The 24,088-nt window shown below is 32.6% G+C and overlaps 1 protein-coding gene and 1 long non-coding RNA gene across 3 annotated transcripts; both read right to left on the bottom strand.

Annotated features, from left to right (window-relative positions):
• Positions 1 to 9,462: 9,462 nt before the first annotated feature.
• On the bottom strand, positions 9,463 to 12,343 carry LOC105330535 (uncharacterized). Of its 2 annotated transcripts, none has more exons than XR_010709776.1 (4): positions 12,200 to 12,343; positions 12,013 to 12,071; positions 11,030 to 11,170; positions 9,463 to 10,497 (listed from the first exon to the last, which is right to left on the bottom strand). It is a non-coding gene; the product is annotated as an uncharacterized lncRNA (long non-coding RNA). The 2 variants fall into 2 exon arrangements; XR_010709775.1 differs by having other exon boundaries at positions 9,465 to 10,497; positions 12,205 to 12,343.
• A 3,345-nt stretch (positions 12,344 to 15,688) lies between these two features.
• On the bottom strand, positions 15,689 to 20,496 carry LOC105334222 (uncharacterized). The gene is made up of 4 exons (XM_066072283.1): positions 20,370 to 20,496; positions 20,200 to 20,258; positions 18,199 to 18,339; positions 15,689 to 16,483 (listed from the first exon to the last, which is right to left on the bottom strand). Exons 1-4 carry the CDS (start codon positions 20,432 to 20,434, stop codon positions 16,188 to 16,190), a joined length of 561 nt encoding a protein of 186 aa, XP_065928355.1. The 5' UTR covers positions 20,435 to 20,496; the 3' UTR covers positions 15,689 to 16,187.
• Between the last annotated feature and the right edge of the window lie 3,592 nt (positions 20,497 to 24,088).

Raw genomic sequence — 24,088 nt, 5'->3', positions numbered from 1 at the left:
ATTTATTGATCGGTATTATATATTCTCGGGTATTATTGGTCAAGAATATTCATTTTCTTGTGAACAGAGAAGTAGATATTTTCACCATTTTTTCAAACAATTATTTCTAACGACTTAAAGACAACCAGACAATGTGAGTTTCTATTTTAACCATTTACTAACACTAAAGAAAGACGAGTTTATAAAATGAACTATCCGGATTAAGAATTTTGACAAAATTACCTTGTGAATATTGTATATTCTAATATTTTATTGTAAAAGTAAGGGTTTTTTCCTTAATTGTGTTTTTGTGATTTCGGACAGAATGTAAATTATATTATGTATGTAGGAATAATGAAATGTGTATATTTCAATGGAAAAGTTGTCAAAGATAATTCTATCGTAATAGTGTATAAATGTATTTTATGACTTGGTGTTATACAATTATCTTATATTTATTTTGTCATATTATATCACAAAGTCTAAAAATCTACATCATTAAAAGAAATCTGGTAAAAATGATTTCTTTATTTATTGCCGGGAAATCCCGTTATAAATGCCCTTGTGTTTTATTATATCTCAATCATCAATGGTTATGAATCAATTGGTACTATGTGATACAGTAGTGAAAGGGTTTTCCGTCTTACACTGTACGTTATATTCCTCGATTGTTGGCAACAAAACCCCCAAAAATAAATATAGTAAAGTGAACCCCAAAAAAATACAATAATAAAAAAAAATTAAATAAAATTAGGAATTTTAAGTTTAGTTCAAATGCTTTACATATATATTGATTTTACAATTGTTTGCCCTACGAGTTATCGCACTTTTTAATGTGTATTATCAAGAAGTAGAGAGTGCTCTATTTGGTCACGTAATGTTGGTGTCATCATTTGACCAATGAAATTAAACGCGGGAATTCTAGCGACTCTCTTTGTTTAGAAAGACGCGCTAATTCACTTTCTTTCAGGACGCTACAAGGGTAACACCTTTTAATACTGATTCTGTTCCCTCGGACCATTTCTTTAAATATTCAATCGGTAAGAGTTGTATATACTATAAGTCTTATGTTTGTATGTTCGTCACTGATCTATTACAAACAATTCTATTATCTTATACGCTAACAATGAATTCAACCAAAGTTTTGATTCTCGGACACTCTATTGTCCGTCGTTTCCATCATTTTCTTATTGACGATGAAGATTTAAGGTACTAAGTATGTTGATGATCTGGGTATTAACTCACATGAAATAAGGTACAAAGGAATAGGGGGTCGAACTATTGATGGCATTTTACGTCACGATGTACCTTTCATTAAAACATTCCAGCCGGATCATATCAGATTCTTTCGGTTGGGGGCAATGACGTAAGACGATTATATTCACCTGAGGAACTTGCTTGCAAACTCTTAGCTGTTGTATCAGTTTTGCATAAAAGGTTTAGTGTTTCATAGATTCATGTATGTAAATTACTTCCAAGATTTAGGCAGTCATTTGATTATAATCAATCTGTCGATGCAGCCAACGCTTTTATCAAGAAGGACATAACCAATTTGGATTATGCGTACTTCTGGGAGCATAATGGACTGTTTCCTTCACCAGCATCAGCAGATGGCGTCCATTTAAACAAGCAGGGCAATGTTCATCTGTATCGCAGCTTGTGCAGTCTCATTCTTTCAAGGGAACGCTAAGTTAATTGGTCGCATTATGTCATCACCGACACTTCAGAATTTTTCTACAAACTCAAGTATATTTTCACATTTGCAGAGCAATAGATAGGAAAATAAAAATCTAAAAAAAAATACTAAAAACAAAATACTAAAAAAAAATCATCCGTTTAACTACTGCTCATACTATCTATGTTTTTTCTCTACATGAGTTCTTTTTATGTCATCCAATAATATTTCGGGTCCTCTAAACGAGACCGCACTGGTCCTCTTAACAAGGGGTTTTTGGTTCTCTTAACGAGGCCGTTTAGGTTCTCTTGACGAGGCCGTTTTGGGTTCTCTTAACGAGACCGCAACTGGTTCTCTTGACGGGAGCGCATTTGGGTCCTTTTAACGAGGCCTTGTTTTGGTCCTCTTAACGAGGCCGTTCTTGGTTCTCTTAACGAGACCGCATTTGGTTCTCTTGACGAGACCGCATTCGGGTCCTCTAAACGAGGCCTTGTTTTGATCCTCTTAACGAGGCCTTGTTTTGGTCCTCTTAACGAGGCCTTGTTTTGGTCCCCTTAACGAGGCTGTTCTTGGTTCTCTTAACGAGCCTGCATTTGGCTCTCTTGATAAGACCGCATTCTGGTCCTCTAAACGAGGCATTGTTTTTGGTTCTCTTAACGAGACCGTATTTGGTCCTCTTAACGAGGCCGTTTTTTTGTTCTTTTATCAAGACTGCAATTGATTTGTGTTCATTCATACAACACCATTCTATCTTATCTTGTAATAATTACGTTGCACTTATGCTGTATGATTAAAGACATATTTGTTCAATTAATTTAGCAAAAAAGAAAACAAAATCCATTATTATCACCTTTTAAAGGTGTATTCAAATACCATTTGCTAATACCAACACTGTTAGTTTACTTAATATGCAATGACAAGAGAAGTAACTCTTGTTTATGTTTTACTTATCTCCCCATAAGGGAGCTCTTCATCCTGTAAAGTTACCTTTAGTGATCGAGTTGAATAAAGCACATGGTCTAACAATGGTAGCAGAGCGTGGTTGAAAGAAAATTGGTGATTCCTAGTGTTAGAAACAGTGTAAGCGAGGTGTGACAATTAATTACTTGTTATTCAGAGTTTGATAAATGTAAAAATCAGTGGTGTTAGCTAGTGGACTGAGAAAATGTCAACAAAAATCAACCCCCCTTTGTACAATCCTAAAATCAAAAGTTATGAACTCTTCAAGCAAGAACTTTTAGCATGGAAAGAGGTCACTGAGTTAGATAAAAAGAAACAAGGTGTTGCTATAGCATTGTCTCTTCCTGAAAATGATGAGTCCCAGATAAGAGAAAAAGTGTTTGATCAGCTGAATTTGGAGGATCTCAAAAAAGAGACAGGTTTGAAAACATTGATAGAATTTTTGGACAAACATTTGGCCAAAGATGATTTAGCAGATAGCTTAGAGAAATTTGAAGACTTTGAAGATTTTAAGAGGTCTGATGGACAATCTGTCAATGAATACATTTCCATTTTTGATGCTAAATACAGAAAAATTGAGAAGAAAAATTTGAAATTACCTCCAGAGATTTTAGCATTCAAATTACTCAAAAGGTCACAAATTAGCAAAGAAGAAAGAATGATTGTTTTGACAGGAATGAATTTTGAAAATAAAGAAACTCTGTATGAGGAAGCTAAGAAATCCCTTAAAAAATTCAAAGGTGAAACTTGTGAAGGACATTCTTCTACTACACCAATGTCCATTAAACTTGAACCAGCATTCCTTGCAGAGAACGAAGAAGCGCTGATGGCAGCTGGATATGCTAGAATGAGGAACAACAAATTTTATCGAGGAGGGGGAAGAAGTGAGCAGATGCGGGGCAGAGGATTTCAAAGTGGCCAAAGTAGAGGCTTTTATCGAGGTCAGCATGGGGGACAATCACGAGCAGGCAGTTCAGCAGTTAAAAAGAGTATGAATCCATCAGGACCAGATGGAAATGTGTTGACATGCAAGTCTTGTGGGTCATGTAGACATCTGATGGCAGCATGTCCTCATAGTTGGGAAAATATGGCAAAAGTAAATGCATGTTCAACTGAAGAAGAAGAATTCGTACTGTTTACAGGTTACCAACCAAAGGAAATAAGACACCTGGGGATGGAAGCTAGAAATTGTGCAGTCCTAGACAGTGCCTGCAGTAGTACTGTGTGTGGTAGTGCATGGATCAACACATACATCGATTCACTCAATGATTTGGACAAAAATAGAGTTAAGAAAACTGAAGGCAGAAAAATGTTTAAGTTTGGAGGGGGGACTCGTCTGAAATCTGAAGGAGAATTTGCAATTCCAGCTCGTATAGCAGGGAAGGATGTGACCATAATAACTGATGTTGTAGATTCAGACATTCCGTTGCTGTTGTCAAGAACGGCTATGAAAACTGCTGGTGTGAAGTTGAACTTAGAGGATGACACAGCGGAGATTTTAGGGAAAACAATGAACCTTAATGTGACCTCTTCTGGACATTATTGTATTCCCATAGATAAAGCAGAAATGATACCTGTTGAGGAAGTTTGCTCAGTCAGGGTTGATGATGTAGACCCAAAAAAGAGATACTCAACCCTGTTTAAACTGTACCGACAGTTTGCGCACCCACCAAAGAAACGACTAGTATCCCTCTTACAGAATGCGGGTGCTTGGCGAGACAACTTTGACGAGGATCTTGAAAAAATAGAAGAGAGATGTGATGTGTGCAAGACCTATGCAAGAACCCCTTCACGGCCTGTTGTGTCATTTCCAATGGCGACTTACTTTAATGAGAAGGTGGCCATGGATCTGAAGTACTGGAGAGGAAAGTGGATCTTACATTTGATTGACATGTGGTCCAGATACACAATTTCCATTTTTATACAGAGGAAAAAGACAATTGATGTCATTGATAAAATCATGTCTCACTGGATAGGGATATTTGGTGTTATGGGTGCAATTATGACAGATAATGGAGGAGAATTTAACTCTGACGAAATGCGAGAAGTGGCATCAATTTTGAACGTCAAAGTGTGCACATCCGCAGGTGAAAGCCCATTTCAGAACGGCTTGTGTGAACGAGTGCACTCCGTAACAGATATGATGCTAACAAAATTGGAACAGGACTACAAAGATGTAAATGAGCAGAGCTTGTTGTGCTGGGCTAACATGGCAAGGCATGTATTACAGATGTGGAACGGCTTTAGTAGCCACCAGCTTGTGTTTGGATGGAACCCCAATCTACCCAACATTATGACAGACAAGTTACCAGCTTTAGAAGGCCGTACAGTGAGTGAGACTTTTGCTAAACATCTGAATTTACTGCACAGCACCAGACAAGCATACATAGAGGCAGAAGCTGATGAGAGAATCAGACGGGCATTACTGAACAAAGTGAGGGCAGCTGAACAATGTTATGAAAATGGAGATTTGGTGTACTACAAGCGTGAGGGTAGAGACAGATGGCTTGGACCTGGTAGAGTTGTGTTTCAGGATGGAAAAGTTGTTTTTGTTCGCCATGGGGGAGTTTTTGTTCGAGTGTCCCCTAACAGATTACAAAAAGCAACCGCAGGCTGTACTCAAGTAGAAGAGAAGATATCAGACACTGAAACTACAGGCACAAATAAAGAAAGAACACCACACCAAGGAAAAGCAAGTGAAAAGCAACTTAAAAAGTGTACAGTTTCTGAATACCTGTCAGAGAACAAAGAGGAACAGAAGTTACCTTTACCTCCTCAACGCAATTTTGCACTAAAACAAATGACAACATTCAGTATAAGATGGGATCGGAGGATGAAAATTGGATAAAGGCAACAATTCTTGGCAGAGCAGGCAAAGCTTCTGGTAATAATAGAAATTGGTATAATGTAAAAGATGTTGAGAGTGAAGAACAAAAGAGCATAGACCTAAGTAGGCTCCCTTGGGAAAGAATCAGCGATGAATGTGTTAATTCTACAACATGTGAAAGTACAAGCTGTGACAATATATCCCTAGCTAAACAAAATGAACTAGAGAAGCTCAAAAACTTTGACACATACACTGAAGTTCTGGATGAAGGACAAAATAGACTATCTACAAGATGGGTTATCACTTCAAAAGAAGAACAAGTAAGAGCAAGACTTGTAGCACGTGGATTTGAGGAGGAATTTGATATTCCAAAAGACAGTCCGACAGTTGGAAAAGGGGGTCTAAGATATTTTTGACAATAACAGCAAGTAAATTCTGGGATGTCAAAACCACAGACATTAAGTCAGCTTTTTTAAAAGGAAAAAAACTTGATAGAGATGTTTATCTTCAACCTCCAAAGGAAAGTATCACTCCTGTAGAAATGATATGGAAGTTAAAACACTGTCTTTATGGACTGAAAGATGGTGCCAGACAGTTTTACTTAAGTGTTAAAGAAGAACTTGATAAACTCGGCTTTGAACAGTGTAGCGTAGACCCGGCTCTCTTCTGCTATAGAAAGGATGGAAGGCTTCATGGAATCATCTGCTCTCATGTTGATGATTTTCTCCATGCTGGGGACGAAATCTTTGAGGGGCAGATTTGCAGGTTTCGAGAGAGGTTTTCAGCAGGAAAAGTTGCTGAATGCCAATTTCCATATATTGGTTTCTACGTTAAGCAAACTCAGGAAGGGATAGAACTGGATCACACTAGTTACATGGAGAAGTTACAAAGTATAGAGATTGATCCCCTGAGAGCATATCAGAAGGACAGTCAGCTAAGTACTGAAGAACAGACTGCATACAGACAGATCATAGGGCAGATCAATTGGGCAGTGCAGGGGTCAAGACCAGACCTTGCATTTGAAATGATAGACATGAGCACTAAACTGAGAAGTGGAACCATGGCAGACTTAATCAGAGCAACAAAAACCATAAATAGGCTTAAAGACTTCAAAAGTATTCTGAGATTTCCAGCTTTAGATCTCACTTCAGTGAAGATAATGACATTTACCGATGCATCTCTAGGAAACCTGAATGATGGAGTGGGAAGTACTCAAGGAGTCATTATCTGGATTATGGATAGACAAGGGAAATGCTGTCCCCTTTTCTGGCAGGCTAAAAAGATAAGAAGAGTTGTCCGCTCCACGCTAGCAGCAGAGGCGCTTAGTCTACAAGAAGGACTGGAGGCAAGTTTTTACTATCGACACATGTTAGAGGAGATTTTAGGAGTCCCCAGCAAATCCATTGAAATTTATGCATTTGTAGATAATAAGAGTGTGATAGAATCTGTGCATTCGACAAAACTGGTGGAGGACAGGAGACTTCGTATAGATATCGCTGCATTGACTGAAGCAGTTACTCAAGGAGATGTGAGGAAAATTCAGTGGTGTTCTGGACAAAAACAGCTCGCAAATTGCCTAACAAAAGCAGGAGCAAATGGTTTATGTGTTTTGAAGATTCTTCAGACAGGACGGATGTTGCCAGACTTTGTGTTTTAAATGGAAAGAATTACTGTTATTCTTAAACCAGACACATTCTAATTAATTCTGAACTTTTGTCATTTTTAGTTTTGTTTACCTGTACATTATGCTCAAAAAAAGAGAAAAGTATAATTAATGTTAGTTTACTTAATATGCAATGACAAGAGAAGTAACTCTTGTTTATGTTTTACTTATCTCCCCCTAAGGGAGCTCTTCATCCTGTAAAGTTACCTTTAGTGATCGAGTTGAATAAAGCACATGGTCTAACAAACACAGCAATTATTTTCAACAGTGTTTATCATGGCACCTGACAATTAATAAAATTCATATAACTAGGGCTATTTTGCACAAACTCCTTGATTCTGTACAATAAACTATATCCAATTTATATGAAAATATGCTATTTCAAGCAATGTTTTTGTTAGCCTTTTATGGTTTTTTGAGAATCGGCGAAATTACGTCCAGACGTCCAGCTTAACCGTGCCAAATAAAAATCTGCTACATTTTAACCAAATTTCTATCGTAAATGACACAATATTGATTAAATTTGTTTCATATAAGCATAGCCTGGGAAAACCTTTCTTTCTTACAATACATGGGGCTAAGGACTCAGATTATTGCCCAGTGCAATGCTTTAAGATAGAATTATATTAATAAAAGGGGAGTGTATATATATGGTCCTTTATTTTGCTACGTACCATGCACACCTGTGACGAGGATCAAATTTTCGGTGATATTGAAGAATTGTTTATCTTTCGCTAATATCCAGATGGGGAAAATTACTAGCCATTCATTTCGAATTGGCATGGCTTCTCACTGCGCAGACTGCGGAATGAGCGACGGTAAAATTAGACTCCTGGGACGTTGAAAATTGGATGCCTTTAAATCGTACATCAGACCGGTTTTTTCGTGTAATTAGATGCAATTTCCCAGTCTAGTCAACACTGTGTTTACTTTGTTTACACTGTAACCAGAGCATATGTTTATCTCTGTTGACATTATTGTTGGGCTACGGAAGGGCATATGTTTATCCCTCCAGTTATAATTTTGTACGTTATTGTTTTGTTGCATTAAATATATGTTTATTTCACAGTATGTTTAGGTAATCAATTTGTAGTTCTAATATTGAAATAGCAAGGGTATATGTTTATCCCATTAGCCATGAGGTTGCTCTTTCCTACCAGTATTTCTTCCTCCTTTTGTTTTTCCTTGGGGTCTGAACTTGATTAATACGTTTAATCAAGTCCTTGGCGTTTTCAGAAAACAAGGAATTTGTTTGACGATATTACGTAACCAATTTTCGATTTCAGTTTCTCAATACAGCCAATTAATAAAATTCATATTTGTATAGTATTATTAATCACTATTCGGAAATTAATCATAGTTACATCATATTAAGATCAAATGAAGAATTGTGACATAATTCAATTAAATTTCCATTGTAGTATTTTGTAATATAATTTTATATAATTTTACGCAATGTGTTACAATGTTATGTAACAATTAAAGTCACGCTGGTGGCAAAGAGCAACATATACAATGTCTTGTTTTGTTTATATACATTGTATTATGTATCGAAAGATGGAGGTGATGGTCATACGTCAAGTAAACTACATAAGGTATAGCCCCTTCATACGGAAATTATGGATACATAATAATACCTAAAGAGATATGGTTGACGAATCAAATATTATTTTCATAGAAAATATTTTTGTACCTCGACAAGCAGGGTGATTGATATTGTGCAAAAAAACCCAGATTAAATAAATGCTTTTTTTTTTTTCATTTTTACAATCTTTAAAATGATTCAAAATGAGGAAAACGTTGCCTTCCTAAAACAAGTTTTTTATTTTGTAGTTTTAACACGTCTGTCATTTTGTGAATTTTGAATTTACCGGGTGGCAGTAAATACAAAATTCACAACATGACAGTTGTCATGTTGTGAATTGTGTATTTACTCGCCTATCTCACTTAGACATACATTTATAAGTTGTGTATTCATTTTTTTTTTGTAGAACCTGAAATAATATATTAAAACTCTAACTGGCGAATGTAGTCAAATCCTGTATTTGTGTTATAAAGGGAACACAGAATTTATTTATCCAAAATTTGTCATATACCGGAAATTTTCATAATGTTTCAGTATGTATCTTATGATGTTGAATAGAAATAAGAGTTATCTTTCATTCTAAATTATTATTATACAACAGCAACACGGAAAGAGGAAAATCATTTGAAAAGTACGTTGAACTTCATTTTAAAGTTCTTTAAGTTCCTCGAACAATAACCATTCAAATAAAAATAAGTTGAGTCTATCTATATTGATAAATGCACATGTATTTAGTGGCTGCATTGAATTTAATTTCATTTAAGAATTTTAAACATATAAAAAGAAATAATTACTATACACATGATATTCGTGACTTTAATATACAATACAAATATAATTAATATACATACAAAAAGGAATTTCCATAACACAAAATGAAAATGTTTGTAACTCGTAACACTAATTGATGTTATAGTTTTTGAACTATGCAACCATTAAGTCGCGGAAAGAGGAAATTTTATATTTGTAAACGTAAAGTTATTTCAAGTGGTCAGTTACCTACTTATATTGCAATTTTCATTTGTAAAAAAAACTTCCTCCATGCTTAGACTGTATTTTAATGTTATACTTTTATTCACTTTTGTTTGTAATAAAAGTTTATATATTTATTACAAATCAGATCACTAAAAAGTTAAATTGTATATCTTATATGTATTTTAAAATATTGCAAATCTATAATACAATGTAAATACTTAATCATGAATTTACATCTGACATAATATATCGGATTGTGCTGATATCATTTCATTGATATTTATTAATTCAAAGGATTGTATATAACAAATGCATTTAAGAGTGAAGATCAGTTGTAGAGCTATATGAATATAGGTTGATCTGTAAACACATATAAAATTTCACTTCCTGACATATGTCAATTATGGATAGCAGAAAGCTTCAAATGATCTTAAATGACGTTGTATACAGTTACTAACATAATTCAGTACTTTTTCAGCACAATATCTTGTTCAAGATTATGGTCAAAAGTTCTTGATAACAGTCGTAACGGATTATTTATTCGAGATTTATGTGTTCATATCGAAGTGTCCCTGCTAACATGTATACACCACTGTCCGTAGCTTCACTTTCACTGCAATGACGAGAACATGGCTCCGAGGGGTTATACATATTAGTTGTCATGCTATGTTCAGTCACCACCGATCCAATGTAATGGGCATTTTCTCTGATTTGCCTAGTATAGAATCTTCTGTTTCTTGCAGTTATAATAAAGAAAGCGACAATTATCAGTGCAACTCCAATCCCTACCGAAAGACCGATGATCAGTAGGTGACCATTATTGTTGTCATGTTCTAAATATATAAAAATTAAAAGGATAAACGCAAATAAAAATTAGACATTTAAATCCTTGATATATAAATTGGAAATATAGATTACGGGGAATTCAAGAGGGGTAGAGAAAAATGTAGTTATTGAATAAGTGCTTAGACTATATCGATTTTCATATGAATTTATATCGTCATCCTTATTCTTTTAGATATTTTATTTGAAAAATCCTTTATACACATTGACTTTTGTATTGTTTTATTCTTCACGACTTTCTAAGGTTTGGGATTTTTTTCTCGGTATCTGTAGTATTTGGTATCTTAAATGATTGTAGTTTTCATATTCTTTGTTTTAACAATCTTAAAATACAGAAAACAATGTAAATCAAAGTGCTTTTAAATCCATTTTAAAAAGAATGAGTTTGATTAGAACCGAAATAATTCACGGTGCTCTTAGACCCTTAGATTTGGTATATAAAATACATATACATTTAACAACACATCTCTCTCTCTCTCTCTCTCTCTCTCTCTCTCTCTCTCTCTCTTTCTCTCATTTTACCATCTAAAGCATTGTCTAAACATCCAATAATGTGATTGCATGCTATCTTTGAGCAATTGCATCCTTTTTGACACTTGACACCGTAGTTTGGATATCGGCAAGATTCCCTGCAGTTAAGTCCATAGTATCCCGGAAGACAATCTACCAAAACAATAAGATGAAATTGATTCATGTCAATAACAAGATAATGAATGTTTTTTAAAAAATGCCATTGATTTCCATACAATTTTAAGCACTAGTACATAGCAAATCGTGTCAGGTAATTTCAAAGGGAAAAATCATGAATTTGAACCTTTATCAGGATATTTTCTTTTTGTAAATATATTCATTTGCATTGGTTTAATTGTTTAAAAAAATTAAATAAAGATGAGAATTACTATACTGCATATTTAAAACTGATATTTGAGATTGATGACAAGAAATATCAAATGTCTATTGAATGCTATGTCGAAACATGGCATACGTATAAATATGAATTTATAAAGCGTAAACAGAATCTTAAATATCATGTATGATTTTCCAGGTCTTGATACACTATCATTCGTATTAAATAATATTGAAAAAAAGTTAACGATATTTATAAGATAACACCTGATATGCGGTCTATTACAATTTTCCGACGTTTATAAATCAATTTCAATTTCTGTTTCAGTACTGTGGAGTTATCTATTTTTATTCGTGTGTAGCCAAAGTTTTTTTGGTTCGTAGGGACTTCATTTCGTTGGTAGCAAGTTCTATCTCGTAAATAAATATTAAACGCATGCTTGGCTATACGTTCGTTGGGGTGTAAATTCGTGGGCAAGGGTTACCCACGAAAGCCACGAAAACTAGTCCCCCATGAATAATGATGATTCCAAAGAATATAGAACAATGACTCTGTACAGTTCGTATTATATTTATGTATATTGAACGAAGATGATAATCAATTCTTTTAACTTTATTTGACCATACACATATTATAATTCCTAACTATATATACGTACCAGTACAGTTGTGTACCTTCGTATTGTAGTATTTATCGTATCTGCACTGTGTGGCTATGCTAGAAGAGAAAAATATATTATATACATATTTTCGATATCTTACGAGATGTTTAACAAGCATTATACTAAAATGTATTAATGTCAAAAAGTAAATCAGAGTAAACTTAAAAAAAGCAAAATAACTAACCTTACCTCAAGCTGAACAATCTAATTATTTCTGCATATAAATATAACATTTGAAATATATGCATGCCCGTATTTTTGATTGATCGTAGATAATCATCTATATACTCAAAAAAAGGAAAACATTAAACACGCATATTACAGTTTGTGCATTACACATAGCCAAGCACTAAAACACGGAAAGGAAATTGTTTATTATAAGCACTTTGAAAGGAAGTTAATTCAAATAAAATTATTATTTATGATATATTATCCAAATAGATTAGTAAATTAGAATAGATAGATGGATGGATAGATAGATAGATAGATAGATAGATAGATAGATAGATAGATAGATAGATAGATAGATAGATAGATAGATAGATAGATAGATAGATAGATGGATGGATGGATGGATGGATGGATGGATGGATGGATGGATGGATGGATGGATAGATAGATAGATAGATAGATAGATAGATAGATAGATAGATAGATAGAAAGATAGATAGATAAGATGCCTATCTTTAGCCCAAAGAATCAGAAAGCTATCCTGAATGAGAAATCTCGTTTGGAATACTGATACCAAGAATAATCCTAGTAGGTTTGCTATTTATACAAACATTGATTACAACTAAGGTATTTGGATTAGGATACATTGTGTAACAGATATAAAATTAAAGTACACTTTAAGGCAAAAATAAGAAGTGGTGTGGTTTAACATTATGATTATATTTACATTCAATGTATATTTCCAGTTATGTTTGCAGTGGAAATCTGCGACGTTCAAATTCCTGTAAATACACTTCAAACACTATTAACACAAATATAAACGCCATTACGCGTTCACCTCGTGATAGTTAAATTATTGTCATTGAATTAAAAATAACGCAAAATTATTTAACATTATAAACATAAACAAAAGTGGCTGGTTGATCCACAAACATTTGATTAGAAAACAAATTACAAAGTATACAGCAAAGGGGTCTCCAAGCCACAAAAGTGCTGTAACTTGTACGCATGCTAACAAGAGGCCCTTGGGCCACATCGCTCACTTGAACAGAAATTCACGTGTAAAATTCTATTTCGTAGCATAATTATGCTATTTCTATTTTAAAATTTGAACCCCTTTCTGGGGCCCCAATATTGGTCCGGTTTATGGTTTGCTTTAACAATTTAGAATATACACAATTTAAGGATCCGTGCATCGTAATCTTACAATTTGTAGCATTGTAGTCTTTCGATAAGAAGATTTTTAAACATTTTTCATATATATTTCTATGTTAAACTTTGAACCCCCTTTGGGCCCAATATTAGTCCGGTGGTCATAGCCTTTGAACCCTTTCTTGGGCCCCAGTATCAGATCGAGGGTCATGGCTTTTATAATATAGCATATACACTTTTTGAGGATGTTTACGAAGTAATCTGACAAATGTAAGAATGGTAGTTCTCGAGAATTTTTTTTTTGAATATTTTCCAGATATACTTCTATGTTATACTTTTAACCCATCCTGTGTCCCCAGAATTAGTCCAGGGGTCACAATTTAAAAAAATACTGAATCTACATTATCCAAGGTTGCACGCATAGCAATCTCACAAATTATAACATTATAGTTCTCGAACAAAGATTTTTAAACACTCCCTATTTACTTCTATGTTAAACTTTGAACCCCACACACTCCTTCTGAAAAGACATTTTATTAAACAGATACAATAGTAACTGACGGTATGACGAGCAAAGCAATCGTTATTGTTGATTCTAATTATTCATAGTTATTTTCTTGTTACATTTTTTGAACGGGCGCGGAAAAATAAAAGCATGTTTTTCTAAACATAATAGTTTTTGAATGGTTTCATGTCTTGTTATACTATGATATATATACATAGTAATATATTAGCCCTGATACACGTGTTTTGGACTAGGTGAGACAGCAACCAGAAGCTAGTGCTGTATCGCCCTCGGGGCTGATATTTCTCTGTCTCAGCCCGTCGTCAAGAGGATTTATATGTTATACTATTACAAAATATATATACTCAATTAAATACAATGATCAAAGCTCTTGAAAAAGATATCGGATAAAATAATATGATCTTTTACTTTATTTGACGTTTTTAAACGTTGAAATACAACTGCAGCGATGTGTACATATAGACCGCGTAAAGCGCGTTATATGAACTCGTCAATCTAACCTGTACATGTAAGTACCTTGTCTGTATTATAGTGTGATATAGCTTTCCATACAGTATATATGCAAACATATGTGAACTGTAAATATATACATGTAGTATATATACTAGTCAAGTTTGTCCATAGAACCGGTGAAAAGCGGAATAATGACCCAATATAATTAATAGGGGTAATTTCGACGTAAAATTATCGCTGTCGGTCATTATTTCACGTAGGAAAAATGACCCTTTTGTCCGGAAAAAAGTGTCATTTTAAAAAAATGAGCACACACTACGCCATACAAAATGATTCATATAGAATAACGTCCTCTTTATAAATTTAAGTATTTTGGTATCATTTCTTGCTATATGTCAAACAATTCTAAAACTAACAGAACGTAACAGTTATTATTCATATTCAAGTTAACTAGGGTGGAACGGGGCTTAAATGTTTGGTAAATACAATGAAAAACTTCTTTTATATTGTCATTTCAATGAAATATAAAAGAATTGAGGAACAAATTTCGGAGTTTTGTCCATTTTCGACTAATAGGATATATCAAGTATGCCTACGGTCTCCCCAAAAACGAAATTAAACACGTTCTTGACCTCCTCTTTAAAATGATGTCAAATTGAATATAGGTATCGGGATTACTTTTCCCATGATTTAACATAGAATGTCAAGAATAAAAATTATAGTTGAGTGACAAAGATAGAAAAAGTCGCCTATTTTTAACTTTAATGGATCGGCATACCTCACGGCTGATTTTTATTTCTCCTAAAGATATTTAACAGTTCAAACTTTTTTGTTCGGTCGTAGAAGTTTCTGAAGTTAATTAATTTTTTTAGAGGGAATTGAGCGGTTTTTTTTATGTTTTCTTTACTTTGTTAACAAATATTCTTGTTCTTGTTCTTTGTTATAAAAAAAAAGTAAGATATTTTCTTTATATAATATAGTTTTAAAATATTTTTCTCTTTCTAAATCGTGTTTGTTCCAGTGAAGAAAAAGTTTTTGTTAGATTTAAACGATTTATTCAACAAACTTGCGAATAAATTACAGTTTGAAACCTTTTATATACATGTTGGTCAATATGCTGATAAGATAATGTTTTAAAATGGCATGCTTATTCAAAAACTTTAATTTTACATGACGTATACGTTTATTTTGTACAGAATATTTTTTACATGTGCATACAAATATAATGCGTTATTTACAATTAGATAATGATAATTAAAAAAAAGCATTTAAAAATTAGCTGATTACATTTCAATGTTGTAAAACTCTCTTGTATATTCAATATTCTTGACATATAACATATATTTATAAATAATTTGCAAATTTTCTGTAATTATTCTAAATTTTGACCATAAAAGTTTCTACGATCGGGTGACAATCATTACTTGATATTATGTCTTCCCAAATCCCAAAATGTAAAAATTAGCATGAGTAAAGGTGGTGCATTAATATCAAATTTTTGATGGATTTGTCGACCTACAAAATGTAAAGCCGAGAGGGCACAAGAGAAAGAACACAAGAGAAAGAACATGAGTCTCAGAGTTCTTTACAATAAACATGTCACTTGAATTTGTTCTCTCTTATCTTGTCGAATTTAACCGAGGAATTTCTCTTTAAGTTTTACATCAATGAAAATGACCCCTGGGGTGTTATTTATAAAATTATCCAATTATTCTACAGCTAACATGACCCCAGTCATTATTCTAAGGTGATCATTATTCTTTTTTACATCTGAATACTACTTAACATTGGTTCTGTCCTTTAAATATATCTTTGAAGTCGGTATGGAGTTAACGATACCATTATAATTCGCTCATTACGGTCGAAAGAATCATTGGAGGTTTACATGCTCATATGGAAGTGTCCCTGCTAACATGTACACACCACTGTCCGTAGCTTCATTTTCAATGCCGTAATGATTACTTGACTCTGGGGGTTTATACATATCAGTTGTTATGCTATGTTCTGTCACCAACGATCCAATGTAATGGGCGTTGGCTCTGATATGCCTAGTGTAGAATCTTCTGTTTGCTTTATTGATAACAAGGAAAGCAGCAATAATCAGTACAGCTCCCATCCCTACCGAAAGACCGATGATCAGTTGGAGACCATTATCGTTGTGATGTCCTAGAAATGGAAAAAACAATATCATAAAAAAATAAAGGTAAGAAAATTAATTATTTTATAACTTACTCCTTAGCAAATGATTTGCAAACATTGAGTATATGGAACTTAATACTTGCCTACAGGCCTTGACGGACACCCGAATACTGAAACCCTTAGATTCACCTGTCATCGTGGAATTTTAAGCTAATGTTGAGGTCCAAACCCTTATCCAGATTTGACCTTTTGTTTGGAAAACATTTTTTTCAAAGTGGGAGGAGGAGGTGGGGGGGGGGGCAAGAGTAGGAAGAATTCTGGATTATCTATTTCCTAGCTCCAGGTTTCAATAACTGTAAGTTTTGGTAAAAAGAGACCCGCAGGCCTATATTAGTTTATCTAGTACAATATTCAATTTTATTTTAAATGCACATATGACATGCAATCTTTTTTAAATTAAAGCAGATTTAATGAAATATTACGGCTATAGGTAAATATGGTGACCAAAACCACATTAAATTACATACTCACGATTTGGCCTTATTTGTCATCTCTGTCCCAAAAAGAAGCTTCAAACCCTGTGCACCACGGGCAGTGAATTTCATAATCTAAGATACATTTTGACTACGTGGTCACCGGCAAAGAGATCATGAAGTAGATCACTTTGATCGAGAGCTTCATGAACATTAGAGTGACGGTTTACTATCCCCTGCAGTGGATAGAGAGAAGTAACTTTAAGATTTAAAGTTTTCTCTACACGGCCATACTAACCTTCCTTAATCTTAACCCCTGACACAGTGGCCATATTTTTTCGCAATTTTAGAGAAAAGCTTATTTAACAGATCAGATCAGATTTAGGCATTCCTTTCATCTTTCCCTGCTTTGGATAGAGGGAAACAGATATTTTTTTTGTAGATTTTCTATTGATCATGATTGGCATTGCCCTTGGGCCTATAAGTCCGAAACAGGGGTGTGAATTTTACCAATCTGGTAGAAGGCATTAATATGTGCATTCAGTTCATCTCTAAGAAATATAAGACTAGAGATTTTTTTCTGTTAAAATTTGTCTGCATTTGCATATTTAACCCGCTTATTAGCCTAATGGGGTGGTCTTGTCGAAAAATTTACAATTTATATTTCTTGTATTGTAGAAATTCTTCAAACCAAAACAGGTAATCATTGGCCCTAAAGTTTTCAAAATGAAATTACAAATTTGAAAAGTAAAAATGTTAATGCACGAATTAGGTGACGTGTAGTAATCATAAAATTATTTTTCAGAGCATGTAGATTAAAATAAAAAATAATGTTACAACTGAAATACCCTATCAAAACACAGTTTTTAATTCATTCTTTAGTCGTCATGACTCAAACTTTTAAGTTGTGGTATTTCTTTAAAGATATCTGTAGTTACCTTCAATCTTTGCACATCTTAACGTTTTTATTTCATATAAATGAAAATGCAGAGGATATGACAGCACTTTAATATTTTTTACTTTGGTTTGTTTTCAACATCCCTGTCCAAAAGAGAAGTTTCACCCCTGTGTACCATGACCACAGGCAGTGAATGTCATATTCTAAGATACATTTTCACTATGTGGTCAAACTGGCCCCGCCCTGTAACCTGAATAGAGGAAACCTTCTAACACGTTTAATGATTAAGGTATTTTTGAAAATAACAATGCAACATTAAAAAAACCCTCAACATATCCCCTTTTCTCTCTTTTTCTCAACTCCATATTTACCATTTAACTCATTGTTTGAACATCCACAGACGTGATCGCATGCTTTCTTTGGACAATGACATTCTTCCTGACACTCTACACCATAGTTTGGATAACGACAAGAATTCGAGCAATTTGATCCATAGTAACCCGAAGGACAACCTAGAAAAAGCAAATGCGCTGAAATGAATTTATGTTCATTATAAATTTTAAAAAATCGAATTTGATTCATAAGATAATATACGAAAAACATTATAGTATATCAAGGTTTTTCTTTCTTTAAAAAATTATCTGAATTGTATATTTCATAAAAATATCTAATAGTGGATAAAGATGAGAATTAATATAATGCATATTAAGAATTGATTGTTGACAAGTTGACCTAAATGCAATTATGGCAAATTGTCTTTACAAAAACATAAATATATAGATACAGTGAAGCGGAAACAAAACTTTAATTCTAAGTTATGTATTTATAGGTATTGATACACTTTCAGATATATTTAAGAAATAACCAGGATATTTTTCGCATACTTATAAACCATGGTTGGGAATGTCGATTTTCAACAGTAAACGACCTTCCAATTATTGATGAGCGTTCAATTAAGCATTAATTGCTTATTTTTGGATGTCGTCTGTCCTATAACACACTAACCGATGCAGACAAATAGAATACTACGCGTTAGCATTCAATGCTGATATTTATAGTCATAATGATGGCTATTTGTATGATATATGTGTATACCATTGATGTAGAGCGATAATATGCTCTCTTAATCCGGAATGTGACACATATATGGGACAGCAATATTACTGTTTTATTAAGTTTGCTTCCACGACTTAAAATAAAGTGTCAGAAACTTTTTAAAAAAAAATATTTTTAATAACGATTAAATATGATTAAATGACTATTTTTCAGAACATATCAAATTTGTTTTATAAAATTCAACGTTTCATTTAATCTTACAAAAATAAATGTACTTAAAACGCAGGGTGATGTTCATATTTGTGCTATTGGCGCATAAATTAGCTTAGTTTATTCAAAGGAAATTGAACGTCTCAGATTTTCAATGCAAACATAAGGACGATTTTACACTGGATGTAAATATCTGGTAATATCATCATTGTTACAGTAAAAAGTCAATTTTTAATAGTTACCTTTAAAATACTCTCTTTTAAGACCAAACATATTTTTAATCCAAGCATTGAATGCAATCATATAATGTTTTAGGGAAAGAGCATTCCTTGAAGAAATTTTCCCCGACGAGTACTTTTTTTTGATTTAGGAAAAAAATCACACGGAGAAATGTCGGTTGAATAGAGAGGATGGGGCAAAACATGAAATTTTTCTTTTTCAAAAAAATGATTTCACAATTTGGAATTTATGTGCCGGGGCGTTATCATGAAGAAATCGAATGATGCGAATTTCAGATATTGGTCTCTTCCTTTTGTAATGTTTCTTAATTTTCTTTAGCACATTATTTCTGTATACATACAGTGTATATATCCGGTGATTGATCTGCCTTTTAAACTAGCAACTTGAATAGCAGGACCTTCAATATTGAAGAACAAATTGCGTATGATACTTTTCTTTAAATTTTGATGTTTTTTTCTATAAGAAGGTAATTTGCCATTTTAGTCAATCTAATCTTGTAATCAATTTTCCTCTGAGGTTCAAAATAATGTATCTGTTTTTAATCAGCTGTAACAGTTTCCGATAAACCTCGGCAATTTCAATTTTTGTGGAAACTGAATGTGAAATTATTTATTGAACACCAATCGTATATCAGAAAGAAAATGTAACCAAAAATATGCATTTAGTAAGAAATTTGTCATTTCTTTGAATGTGACTTTTTACCATTCTACTCTTTTTTAAAATCAATATCTGTTTCATTGTATCACATTAATTATGTACAGTAAGTTGTAAATTTACATGTATATCTCATTTAGTGAATGATCAATTTGTTTGAACTGATTTAAGCATGGGTATAGCTGATATTTCAAACGTATCTATATACATACCAGTACAATTGTGAATCTTTGAATTATAGTATTTTTCCGGTGGGCACTGTTTGGCTGGGCTGCACGTAGACAGAAAATACCATGTACACATTTTCAAAATCATATCATGTATTTAACATGCATTAAACTAAAATGTTAAATACGTCAGTTTAAACCAAAATTAACCTTACCTCGAGCAGAATACCTCTGCATTGATATAAAACAGTAGACATATGCTCGTAAGTTGATTGAACATGGTTCACTATCTATATATTCAAAATAAGCAAAGGTTGAACACGTATACGATTGACATAACACATTGCCAAGCACTTAAACACGGAAAGGAAAGCGTTTGAGGGAAATTTTTATTATTAGAACGTTAAAGGGAAGTCGCACAATTGTTAATTAAGGTATACATGTACGATTCCCATAGACTGTAAACGTGAATAATTGAAAAAAAAATATAGATAAGTGGATAGATAGATAGATAGATAAATAGATAGATAGATAGATAGATAGATAGATAGATAGATTAAGTAAAAGATAAGATGCATATCTTAAACCCGAAGGACCCGAATGATATCTTGAATGAGAAATCTCGTTTGGAATACTTAAACAAAAAATAATCCTGGTAAGTTTGCTTAATAAACAAGCACTGTTTACAACTAATGTAATTAGGATAAAAATACACTGTGTAACAGTTGTACGATAAATTTACATTTTAACGCAAAAATAACAAGGGTTATGGTTTAGCATTATGATTATAAGTACAGTTATTTCAAGCGTATCTTTTTTTCATTTTTATGCTTTGCTATGGTATGCAAATTTAATGATACGCTCAGAGATTTCAATGCAATGATATGATATTTGTATGCTGTGCTATGAAATATTGAAATGAACGACTGAATGATACGGCCTGCTATGATTTGAACAAAAACGCCTCCATACACAGAAATGTTTCATACATTTCGAGGTAAAATTATGAGAAGGCAAAGCTTACCACCAGTATGTAATGTGAACATTTATTCTTTTCAATAAAAGCATTTCAAACCGAGTTAAAATCATGTTATATGCAATGCTATAGTATTATACAACGAATGAGAATATATAAGATTGTATGCTGTGGTATGAGATTCCAATGATATGGTATAGGATTCCAATGTTATGCTAAGAATTTCAATTCTACGCTATTGTGTATTTTGTATAGGATATGCTTGAACTCAGTGTATGATAACGTCAATCGATGTACTTAATTAATTAGTTTCAATTGTTTTGTAACTGAATGTCAGTTGATAGAAGTTTAATTGTTACAGTATACGGAAACTTTTTGTCAGATATGCATGCAACATAAGTTCAACAATAACGTTCAAATTTGATATTTCAACAGTGTTAAAACTAAATTTGATTTTTGTGAGTTAATCTTATTTCATAGATTTTCTTTGGAATTTTTCTAACTATCACGCATCGTGTTAAATGAAATTTTCCGTGCAGCCCCGCCCCATCTTGTATAAACAAAAGAATATATAATGCCGTGAGACTGCGCAGCCGTCTGATTGACCAATAGCTCAATGACCGACAAAAATAATGTACAGAGGTGGGGAAAAATTATATAAATCATTGTAGAAAATAAAGGAGTAAATTAGAAGAGATTACATTCAGAAAAAATATTAAACAAGTATCTATGTCTGAAATAAATAGCCTTATTCAAAGATACAGTAAACCCATTTGTTACCCTTTAGAAATGTTTCAAAGATATCTACTTATCTATAACAATGCTAGTTGTTAGTCCAAAAGCCTGTCCATCTAGTATCATTTTTGAGTGTTAAAGAGCAAGGCTTACATTATTTTTCACCATTATAACATTTGATAATAAACATATCATTAGTTTTTTTTTATTTGAACACATATCCCAATGTTTTGATAACAGCAAGTTTTTTTTGATATAAATGAAATAACAGAAGTACCAATTTAGAACATAAAAACTAAGATGTACAAACTATTTGTAAAAGTTTAATACAAATCATTTTGTTGAGCTATTTGTTTTTATTAGATGTTTCAAATCGTTGGAATGAGGAAATGAATTTTTATTAATATTCAGATAATGTAATTTAATGTCCAGGTAAATGTACAATGAATTAGCTCTAGCATTGACTCAAATGGCAACATGCAATATTATTGGTCAACAAATGTCGTAAAATATGAATATAGCTGAGTGTAGCAAAGTACCCCAACGGTTATACCAGGTTACATTTGCAATGCATTTATCTATTTGAAATAAAATTGCGTACGATTTTAGAGAAGTTACTTTCACTCGTTAAAGTTATAAATTTTTGTATTGTTTTTTTTCAAACCCGAACAGCATTTCTTTAAAAAGTACCTCTGCCGAAGCTCTTACATATATATTTAAAAGTATATATTTTCAGACATTTTAAATTGTTGGTCGGTCTTAACTACACGCCAACAGTTTTATGATAAATAGATTAACGTGGTTAAAGTGACTGGTACAAAAAAACAAACTCACCATGATAATCTGTTGAGTGTTTAACACAAATTCACAATTTTTTGAAAACAATATCACATTGACAATAGAAGCCTGACTAATTTTTGTTATAAATATTTCTGAGAGCCATAGATCATTTCAGAAAACCTCAGTATGTAGGCTAGTAAATGAATAAATCGTGCGCATTACAACATTTCTGACAGTCCTCAAGGTAAACAAAATTCTACTCAGCACGAATTTTTTTTACGATTTATAAGAATCACTTTCAAATGACAAAATAAATATACAGGGACAATGGGTTCAAATTTGTATAAGATAAGAATATTTTAAAGAACAATTTGTACAAATGATAACGTCGCAAAAGATAAAAATGTTCTTATTCACGTTTTTGAATGTATTCAGTACATGTAACTGGATGGTTTCAAAAAGTTTTATATGTTCAATGTCAAATGAAAAAAATAGTTTGACATTTTGTAAGTCAACATTATTAATATTTGATGGTTTATCATTTGGTTTTACCAATGCATTTATAATATATAGCCTACCAATACACTCAAGTAACATCCAAACAAAAATATGAATATATCAATAAGTATTAACAAAATTGTAATCAGTAATACTTTCTATGATGTGTTTATTAATGAAAACTAATCACAATATTTATAATGATTTACAATGTTTCAAAAATATTGAAAAATATGATCTTTTGCAATAACAATTTCAAAGTTCAATAATCTTTTACATTTCATTAAGCATTAAAGCATAAGAAAGCAATTTCAAGCATTTGTTACCAAAGTGTACATGTACCAGAAGTCCAATCGTTAACTATCATACAACCGAACTGATTGCAAAAAATGTGACACATTTTACATTTTACCTTGGCTCACATTTAGTTGGAAATTGTGTTTGTGCCAAAATGTTTTATAAGGAACCCCAAGAATAAACCAATCAAATAAAAATACATTAAACAAATCACGCTTTCTATATGATATTTTTATTGAATTTGTATGTACTTTAGGCTCTTTTAGCAAATAAAAATGATTGACAAAATATACTTTGTATTTCGTGTTTCAAAAGTAAAACAAACACTAAATAATTTCAATTATGTTACATTTGTTAAATGTAAATGTTGTTACAATTTAAAAAAAATGCAACCATACAGTTGTAGAAAAAAGAAAGCATATATTTGAAAATGGTTTTTTTGTTTAAACTTAATACAATTATATTTTGGTAATAAAAAGTTTTATTCATTACCGCGCTAACAAACCGTTAAACCATATTCTATATATGTACAATTTCATGACACCTTTGCAAAGCAAGAATAAGCATTGGTACTAAAACAAGAATTTTGCAGCTATAGTTATACATTCTAGTAGGATTTATTCATTCCATGGATTGAATACAACAATC

Source organism: Magallana gigas, chromosome 9, assembly GCF_963853765.1.
Source record: "Magallana gigas chromosome 9, xbMagGiga1.1, whole genome shotgun sequence".
Lineage (NCBI taxonomy): Eukaryota > Metazoa > Mollusca > Bivalvia > Ostreida > Ostreidae > Magallana > Magallana gigas.
This window is presented reverse-complemented; position numbering and strand designations above follow the sequence as displayed.